At 36.0% G+C, this 10,662-nt stretch overlaps 1 protein-coding gene across 4 annotated transcripts in view; it reads left to right on the top strand.

Moving 5' to 3' along the window:
* Positions 1 to 1,835: 1,835 nt before the first annotated feature.
* KLHL5 (kelch-like family member 5) overlaps positions 1,836 to 10,662 on the top strand; it is a 52,391-nt gene continuing 43,564 nt past the window's right edge. The window contains exons 1-2 of one of the 4 annotated variants that reach the window (XM_012724190.1): positions 1,973 to 2,639; positions 3,734 to 3,832. In XM_012724190.1, coding sequence (XP_012579644.1) covers positions 2,257 to 2,639; positions 3,734 to 3,832 — 482 coding nt within the window. In that variant the 5' untranslated portion in view covers positions 1,973 to 2,256. Of the gene's footprint in view, positions 2,640 to 3,733; positions 3,833 to 10,662 lie in introns of all 4 variants that reach the window. The other 3 variants (XM_012724191.1, XM_004681350.2, XM_012724192.1) reach the window with 3 other exon arrangements.

Genomic DNA, 10,662 nt, shown 5'->3' with positions numbered 1-10,662 from the left:
ATTAAAGATTTATTTATTTGTGCATACAGAACTGGGGTACAGGCCAGAGACTCAGGGTTGGCTAAAGACTTCACCAGAGACAGAGTGGGGAGCAAAACAGGCAGATCAACGAAGTACACTGCTGAGGGGAGCAGCTGGATGGTCAGGAGAGGTCTGCCGCACCATGTGGTCACCTCTGGGGCAGGCAGGAATCAAACTCATGTGGAAGTGGTCTCAGCTTCTTAGTGCAGTGCTTTAACCTGCTGCCACCAGGGTGGGCCTGTAGGTTTTGTTTTAACTGATGAAGCTTTGAGTCTTTGTTGGACAATACTCAGAAATAAAGTTGGATAGGTAGAATTAGAAGGATGTTGATGAGAAGTCAGAGAAAGACAAGTGTCATTTCACTCACTAATATAACCTGTGTACCACTTCCAAATTAATTTACTAAAATATTGCCCTGTTCAACAGCTTACTTTATATATTGCCTGCTGTTCTCAGTCTTTATACCTTTGCCTGTGTCTGTGACATTTTATCTCATATACATCCAAATGAACCTCCTACTGCTCCTTAAAGTTAATTAGGTGCAGTTGACTGGCTAATGAAACTGAAATTTCCCCCTTTGTCAATATCCTCACTTCATACTTTTATTAATAACTTTTTTCCTCTATATAATCTATCATCATTTTTTCCTCTATATAATATAACATTTACTATTCTTAGAATCCTTTTCCCTAAACAAGCTGATCCATGCCATCCTGATTTCTCCTTTCTCTTTTTTTATGGTACTTAAGGTTTGCCCCACAATATTTAACGCAAAATTATATGTGACTTCCATGCCTCTCATACCTGTTCTTCTGCATATTTTTATACGCTTTCTAAAGAGTTGTGTGAGGCTAACATGTATGACTCAATGTTCTTATAAGCCTAAAAGTAGCTTTTTAGATTTTTGGTCAGTTGATAATGATCATTGCCTTTTGTATGAAATTATTTAATCTAACATTAAATATTGAACATCCAGAAAGCTCACATTAAATATTTGTAGATCACAAAGTTTCACATTGCAGCATGACAATGTTTCCTATGTAAATGTTACCAAACATTTTTGTCTCAATAGCTAGATTTAATTTCTTTGAAGGTAGCAACCAAGAGGTACTCCCCCCACAATGCCTAGTCAGATATCTTGTTCAACATTTTAAAATTTGATTGCATTTGATTTTTGTTTTATCAGTTTGTATTAACTGTAATCCTGTTCAGCTCATTGTTCTTATTGCTAACAACAGGGGGCACCATTGGGGTGTATGTACACCCAAGAAATAGTCCTTGGTAGCTCTTGAGCCATACTTCCCTTTTTCTAAGTAGTGTCACAGAAACTCAGATTCATAAGAAATTGAAGAGGCACAGTCCTACTCACCAAGCAATACTGGCTTCCGGTTATTTACTTACTCAAAGAAGAATAAGTACTGTCATTTTTTGTCCTTTCTAGTTTTCTAACTTCTTCCTCTTACTCTAATTATTCTTTGCTCAAATGAAATCTTATCCAGCATCTTACAATATTAATTACATGCACTCCTTTCCAAGAGGGAGAAGGAAAAAGGGAAAAGAAACAAACTAGACCGTCATAAGCCTCATTCCTCCTCATCCCCCTCACATTGAGCACAGCTGGACAATCACACCTCACCTCTCAACTTTATAATGCCTTAAAAATTATTTGTTTTATCACATCTCATTTAGAAACAGCATAAAAATAGAATCATCTTTATTTTAAAGTGATTTTTAAATACAAAGGAAATGCTCTGGAATAAATTTCTTATTTCAGCAATAAAAGAGTTAATATACTAAGCAGCAGAGCCTGAGATACTGCAATGGGATAGTGCTTTCTGTCTTTGTCTTTTGTGGTTTAAGAAAAGGGGGTGGTGTTCTGCATCTGAAAGGACTTTAATGAATGCTGTCAGTGTTTGTGAGAGCTAATGGTCAGTATGGGAAAGGGGAGCTGGGCAAAGTGGTCTGGCTGCTTCAGGATAGGTGGAGGAGAGTTTGCTCTCATTGCACGGAATGTTCCACCGTGTTTCATCTTTATTCATTGTCCTTTGTTCTTTATAATCTGATATATTGCTGTAAAAGTAAATGTAGATATATACGTGAATGTGATTTATTTTCCTTTCAATCTGTTTATTGTGTACAGCAGGGCATATACTTCTCTTGTCTTGGTTGGATGCACAAATCTGTGTGCAGTGCTTTTTTGCCCGTTGCCTAGACGATCACTTGGTTTCTCTGAGGATGTCTGGTTCTCGTAAAGAGTTTGATGTGAAGCAGATTTTGAAAATCAGATGGAGGTGGTTTGGCCATCAAGCATCATCTCCTAATTCTACAGTTGACAGCCAGCAGGGAGAATTTTGGAATCGAGGACAGACCGGAGCAAACGGTGGGAGAAAGTTTTTAGACCCATGTAGCCTACAATTGCCTTTGGCTTCAATTGGTTACCGAGGGTCCAGCCAACTGAATTTTCAGAATTCACCTTCTTGGCCAATGGCATCCACCTCTGAAGTCCCTGCACTTGAGTTTACAGCTGAAGATTGTGGCGGTGCACATTGGCTGGATAGACCCGAAGTGGATGATGGCACTAGTGAAGAAGAAAATGAATCTGATTCCAGTTCATGCAGGTTGATTATTTTCTTACTGTTAGAAGTGGGGTGTGGGGTTATAGTCTCTATGCTGTTTTGAAATAATTTAGTATTACTGTTTATTTAAATGTATTATACCTCTACATACATACACATACATAGTATCTTGGTGTTTGTATGTAGTACTTTTGCTAGGATTTTAAAAAATGTTCCAATATTTTAATTATGCAAAATTATAAAGGCAACAAATAACATTCATTTTAAAATATCTTCTGTTCCATATATAGATCTGACTCTGCCTGGGAAATAATATATAGTAGCAATTTTATGCATCATTGCTTTGCAGTTTGCTTCACTCATTTACTTTGTCTAATCACAGCAGAACTATAGAAGATGTTTGTATAATTTAAAAAAATCAGTGACATTTTAGTTGGTAGCATGCTGGAGTGAGTTTTTAATTTTAATGAAAATGAAAGGTTTTATAAGGCGATGCACATTGTAGTAATATTTTCTCAGTTATTTCTTTGTCCTGTCTATATTGCAGCTCTTCAGATTAATACAGAGAATACAGTAACATGTCTCTTTCTAAGATGACAGCTACTAATTCCTGTTACCTTCACTTCACAGAAAATTGTGCTATTCAGGGAATGAAGGACATTCCTTCAGTAAATTTCAAGAAGACATACAGAGAACATATGTGGCCAGCTGGTCATAGGGGGCAAGAAGAAAGGAAAAAAGAGTTTGAAGAGAGAAAATAAAGGAAAAAATAGTAATTTTATAATAACTTTATTCCTCTTCACCTTTGAAACCAGGCTTTATCTTTGAAGTGAATATTCTTACTAGTCAATTTATACTACCTTTGCATACAAGGGGTAACAGGTTAGAGCATGAAAATTATCTTTCTGATTTCATCTTCTCTCAGGAATATTTCTAAATATATAAAGGCACAAAGAGCTTAACATGTGTCTAGTTTGCTTACTAAGATTCTTTTAACATTTCTTTGCAGGTTTTGTTAACACTTGTAATTGGTATGTTGGTGTTAATATAGGCATCATAAGAGATGGAGACAAGATGAGTTCTTATATTCAAGTATGTCTTACTTGGGGATATTTATCTTCTCTTCTAACCTTCAGAACACGGAATTCTGAACTGTGGTGTTGGAATAATGATAAATATAGACCAGTCACCTATAATCATGTGTGTAATGGAGAGAGGGGAATATCTTTACATAGGTAACTAGTATATTTAATTTAAATGTTTTAATAAGTTTTATGACTTGGCATTGTCTTACAGGAATTGGAGGCACTAATAATTTTAATATGGACATCAGCTGAATTAATATGGTTTCATTGTTTTGATCTTCTTTGGAGATTTGTTGCCATAGTGAGAATAATTTATAGGTTAAATGATTCAAAGTTTTAAATTTTTGTGGGAAACCTGAGTAATTTCTTCAGTTGAAAAATCATTAAAGTATCAAGAAAAAAAATTAATACAATTAGAAAAATAAAGCATTCTTTTGCCAGTTCAAATTTTTAAAATCTTAGTATTTACTAACTAGAGAGATTATGCACATATCAGTATAAAATATGCAAATTTTGGAAAAGTACACGTGTTGATCACTCGTATTTTCTTACAACAAAGGTAGTTGGCATAGCTAATAATTACTGGAATTAATCTATTCTGTAGTATCCCTATTGCAATATCATGGTGGGATATTCATTAGGAAAGAAGGAATATTTGCCCTCCTTTTTGACTGAAAGATTGCTTTGTGCATGATTCAAGAATAAAAATTGACTTTTTATAGGAAATAAAAAATAGGAAAACATTTTTAAAGATCTAAAATAAATATTTTTAAAATGTTAATCAAGAAGATTAATAAGTAAATAATGGGAGTAAACAGATCACATCTGCAGTGACCAAATTATTCCTAAGAAATTATTTCAAAAGGAAAATATCCTAAAAGAAAAGGTCTCTAATTTTTAGGTATAAAGAGAATATATGTACAGGCAATTTAACATTCCTAGTGTTTTGAAATTTCTATCTCCTTGTTTCAAAACACACACACACATGCACACAGAGACATTTTAGATTAGAAATATCATTTGCATATGTACTTTTTTGTCTTTTTTTTTATCAAATATATCTGATTCTCATTTCTTCCTTTAATCCTCCAGCTCTCAGTCTTTGATTTCTTGTCATAGGATACATTTATTTACCCTCAGCTTTTTGATTAGTTGGACAGTCCTTCAGTGGGTGATGCCCTTCTTTATATAAACAGATCAAAGAATATTATGTCAAAGAAGTTACACTGATATTCACCAAATTTTTGTATACAACTTGGGAACAATACTTTATATATATATATGTATATATATATATATATATACATATATATAAGGTGCAAATAATGTAGTAAACATGGCTTGCAAACACTAGATTTATATATTAAAATATTAAAAACAATAGGAAAATACATGTGACATGGAGAATTGTGTAAGCAATATTTATAGTGTTTACATAATGTCAAAACTTTGAAATTTCAAATTAATAGAAAAGAAGGAAAAGAGCTGAGCAGTTTTATAGACTCAGAATTATAACATGTACAGTAGATCTGGACAGTTGAAAGTAGGGGATAAGAGGCATTTTTTGTTGCTAATATGTTTAATCAGTCATATTCTGACTAGGAGAAATATCTGTGTAAGCTTTAGACTTCTAGTTATTTCTGCTGCCACACAGTTATGAATTTAACTTTTTTTTTTTTAAGATTTATTTATTTATGGATACAGAACTGCGGTACAGGCCAGAGGTGCAGGGACAGTGAGAGGATTTACCACACACAGAGTGGGGAGCAGGGGAGCAGCGGGCGGGTCAGAAGAGATCTGTGGTGCCATGTGGTCACCTCCCGGGCAGGTGGGGATCGGGCAGGTGGGGATCGAACTCATGCGGAAGTGGCTTTAGCTTCTCGGTGCTGTGCTTTAACCCTCTGCGCCACCAGGGAGGGCCTGGATTTAACTTTTAACTTTAACCTAGCTCCTTTTTCTCCAGAGGAGTATTCTAAGTCTTTTACTCAGGTATTAAATACAGACTTTTTATCTATACACCATGAGGAATTTTAGACCCTAAGTAACAGAGTTGTCCCCTTTATGGAAGCAATAGCTTCCTAAGAACTTCATGCAGGATGAGTTCTTACCAGGATCAGCTGGGTGTACATGGCCCCCTGCCATGTGACCGCGTGACGAATGCTCTTCACACTTGTCTTGCTGACTTTGAAATCATGTAGTTGTTGGCATTTTGGGGGAAATTGCATACATCCAAATTTTGTATATAAGGTTAGAGTTTAAAATATTGTATATGTTAAACTATTTTTAATCCATTTAAAAAAATACTGAGCTTTACAAATATTTTTTAAAAATAATAATAACAGCTGCTGTCAACTGGGTTGATAAGCTTGACCTTACAGTTTTGTGAAGCATAAGCATTTTAGTGCATCACTCATGTAGTCTTTACAACACATTTTTAGTAGGTTGCTAATATTATTCTAATTTTACAGATGAGGCCAGTTGGAGCATAGAAAGACTAAGTAACTTACTCCAGGTTAGTAAGTAAAATAAAACCACATTTAAAAAAAAATTAACTTTGTATTTTAGAACAATTTTAAATTTACCAAACATTACAAAAATAGTGTAAGTCCTTCTATACTCCATATCCAGTTTTTCCTAAAATTAATGTATTCATTAGTATGGTACATCTGTTACTATTAATGAACCAATACTGACACATTATTGTTAACTAAAGTCCATGCTTTATTCAGAATTCCTTCATTTCTACCTAATGTCCTTTTTCTGTTACAGGATCCTCTCCAGAATATCATGTCACCCTTAGATATGTGTACTTAGGCTCTTTGGGCTATGACAGTTTCTCAGACTTTCTTTGGGTTTGATGAATTGGCAATTTTGAGAGTACTAATCAGGTTTTTTGTAGAATGCCTTACTCTGTGTTTTTTACTCAGTGATTAGATTAAGGTGGTGAGTTTTAAGCAAGAAGACACAAAACTAAAGTGCCGTTTTCATCACGCCATATCAAGGGCACATACTATCTACCTGACTGCTCATTGTTGGTATTGACCTTGATCACTTGGAAATAGCTGCATTTTGAGGTCAACCAATTAAGATCTAGGTTATTATGCTCTCCTATCAGTAGGTAGACCTCTGAAAATATTTAATCACAAAGTTCAGCTTGGATTAACGTGTTAATAATTCATTCTAAACACTTTCATCCTCTCTTTCCACCTAATTTTTTTTTTAAGATTTATTTATTTATTCACATGGAACAGGGGTACAGGCCAGAGATGCGGAGGGTGAGAGGATTCACCAGAGACAGAGAGGGGAGCAGAACAGGCAGATCGACAAAGTACACTGCTGAGGGGAGCAGTGGGCGGGTCAGGAGAGGTCTGCCACGCCATGTGGTCACCTCCGGGGCAGGCGGGAATCGAACTCATGAGGAAGTGGCTTTAGCTTCTTAGTGCTGTGCTTAACCCGCTGCGCCACCAGGGAGTGCCTCCACCTAATTTTCTTAACCTGGTTCTTAAACATGCCAGCTGTGTCTGGGTTGCAGGTAGAAGTTCTTTTTTACCCACAGTCATCTGACATGTCTTCTTGGTCACTTGTTACTCTCGTTCAAGTGTAGATATCCTTGAACTCTTCTGTGTCTTGGTCAAACTTCATCCTAAAATCATTTAGGACCTACTCCTTTCCTGGCAAGGGATAATCTTTATAATACCACTTTTCAAGAGCCATGTCCTTTTTCTTGACACTCTGTAAGTTGTTTTAGATCTCCTTGTCTCAGCCAGTGTAATGATTCTGGTTCAACTCAGAACTAAAATCCCATATCAAAGAAATGTTTGTTTCCAGAGGTAGCAAAGAAATTCAATTCTAATGTATCTGGAAGGAATATATTGCATTGTCCTTCCTCACATGTTTGTGCTCAAGTCTTATCGTAGATTCCCTTGACATAATCTATGATGATCTCCCTAGAAAACATCACTTGTGTGTCTATCTACCCACGCACATCCATGCATGTATGGGTGTATATGTTAAATGTTTTGTAGAAAGTTTGAGAAGTTCATAAACTCCCTAAAACTTGCCTGTACCCTCTTAGTCAAGGGACTTAGTTTTAAGTAACTAAATTTAATTGGTTGGATTAAATTTATTCAAATCATGTTAATTCCCAAACTGTTAAGCTGAAAATCAGCTTAGGGAAAAAAAGAGAGGCGTTCCATTTGTACAACTAACCTTTTAACCACAGAGTTTTTTAGGGCAGAGGACTCTGTAGACCACTTATTGCTGATATTTTACTTTAATTACTAACTAGATAATAAAGTTTTTAAGTTTTTGTATTTAGGTATATTTGTCATGAAAAGAATGGCACACATATATACTGTATATGCCTTATTAATAATAGAGATTCAAAAGATTATATAACAAAGACATTATACAGAGATTCAGAAATTCAGTGGCTCAAATAAGATTATTTCTTTGTCACCTACATGATATGCAAGTTGCTCAGGGAAAAATGGGAGCTTTCTTTCACAAATTCACCTGGAGACCTAGATTGTTTCTCTGTAACACTTCGTCCTATTTTGTAGCCAGAATTTCCTGGGCTTTCTCTGAAGACCTAAAGTAACACAAGTTGCTTGGATCAGTTCTGCTTACATTACATTGTTGAAAACTTAGGCATGTGGCCACACACCTAGTTGCAGGGAAGGCTCAGAAACAGCTCTGCCTGGGTTGCCAGGTAGCCACTAACGCTCATGGCTGTGGTAGAGATGAAGAGTGGACTTGATGGTTATAGCCAACAGTGGTGTGCGTGGGTGAAGCTAGCTGAATGAAGCTCTTCAGTAGTCTTTGGATCAGTTTTTTTACTTAATTTTTCCATATTACATAATATTTTTATTATAGAGAGATCAAAAAGTAGAGATAAACAAAAACACTACCTTTAAATAACAACTGGAAGTTTCCTTCCAATATTTTTCTACACATACATTTTTTAAAATTACAATCAAAATTTGAACTTAGTATATATGCACCTTTTTAAACTTGCTTTTTGGCCTTAATGTAAATTTTTAAATTTGAACTCTTGGTTAGAAAATACAGTCCAGCTCAAGTTATTTAATTAAAAACCAGAAATTGGAGTAAAATAAGTAAAAGTCCAAGGATGAAGCCTAGCTTTAGACATGACTGACTGCAGACACTCAGTGCCAGAAATCTGTTTTTCTCCCTCTAGATTCTGCTCCCCCTTTGCAAGGGCACCTTCTCAGTCGTGCTACTCTGTGGTTGGAAAAAAGCTATTAGCTCCAAGTTGACTTTTTACCAGCTCAGGAACCTTAATGGAAAGAGAGTGATTTGTCCAAGAGTGCCAACAAACATACTGGAATTGACTCGGTTGACCTTGTTTGGATCATGCAGTCTTTCTGGCCAGGAGATGGAATACTATTACTGGCCAAATCCCAGTCCTTTGTTTACCCTATGGACCAAAGAGGGTGTGTAAGGTTTCCCAAAATGTAGAGATGCACTGCTACCATAGAAGGTATCCTGTGTAAGCAAAACAACATCTACTCAAACAGCTTTCCCTTTCATTAAAATTCCCCTCCCTCTTTTGAATTGGTTGCATCACTTTCTTATATACAGAAATACCTTTGTTTAACCAATGTTCTGTTTTTGAGTTAGATCGCTTCCAGTATTTTCCTGCTAGAAATAACCTGTCATAAATCTTAACTGTAACTAGAACCCTGTATATAAAGATGAATTTTCTTTTGGATAAAATCCCACGTTTGTGTGCATTTTTGGTTTTTGATTTGTGTTCTCAAAGTCATTTCATGAGCATCACTGCTGTTTACATTCTTACCAGCATTGTGTAAGAGTGCCCACTGGCCCTTAACCCTTGCCTGAGATATTATTGAAGCATTTTATTCTTATATTTAACTTTCTTTCAACAGGTATTCTGGCTGTAGTGCCATGGAAAAAAAACTGAAAAAAAATTATCTTAAGAAGGGAAGCAATAAAGACATCCTTTTTCCTTATCTCTTGTCATTTTCTTTATGCAAGTTCTTTGTCCTCTCCTTAAAGCACACCTTTTCCTCAAGGAACAGTCCTTACTCCCCCTTTCTGCTTTGTCATCTGAAATCTTCACACATATTTGATATCTTACCTGCTCCTTATTGCCTTTCTAAACACCAACTCATTTCATCTTTCCCTTTTCTGTATTCTATATACTATTATACTATAAGTGAGGATCTATATATAAGATAACCAGATGAATCACCTGAGAAGTAGTTTATTTTTTTTTTCTTAAAGATTTATCCATTTATTCATACAGAACTGGGGTACAGGCCAGAGATGTGAAGGGTGACAGAACCCACCAGGGACAGAGCGGGGAGCAGAACAGGCAGATCCATGAAGCACACCTCTGAGGGGAGCAGCAGGCAGGCCAGGAGAGGTCTGCCACGCCATGTGGATCTCCTCCAGGGGATCGAACTCATGAGGAAGTGACCCAAGTGCAGTGCTCTAACCCGCTGCACCACCAGGGAGGGTCAAGAAGTAGTTTTTTAAAAGTACACATATAGGCACGTTGATTTTTTTTTTTAACCATTTCTCAAATGATTCAATTGTTACCCCCCTGCTCCCCCCTTCCACACACACACACAGGTAATCCTTGAATAACATGAGTTTGAACTTGCAGTTCACTTATACTTGGGTTTCTTGTAAACAGATGATATGAACTTATGGTATCAAAAAATGCAGTATAGTGTTACAAATGTATTTCCTCTTGTGATTGGTTTTCTAAATAACTTTTTCTTTTCTCTCGCTTACTTTATTGTAGGAATATAGTATATGTAACATGCTGTTTATATTATTGGTAGCAAGCTATTTGTAGCTAAATTTTGGGACTCAAGAGTCATAAGTGAATTTTTTTTTAAAGATTTATTTATTTATTTACACAGAACTGGGGTACAGGCCAGAGATGCGGAGGGTGAGAGGATTCACCAGGGACAGAGTGGGGAGCA

Source organism: Condylura cristata, unplaced genomic scaffold (assembly GCF_000260355.1).
Source record: "Condylura cristata isolate star-nosed mole 26May11 unplaced genomic scaffold, ConCri1.0 scaffold00012, whole genome shotgun sequence".
NCBI classification, from domain to species: Eukaryota; Metazoa; Chordata; class Mammalia; order Eulipotyphla; family Talpidae; genus Condylura; species Condylura cristata.
Note: the sequence above shows the minus strand (reverse complement) of the source record. Positions and strands in the feature narration are given on the sequence as shown.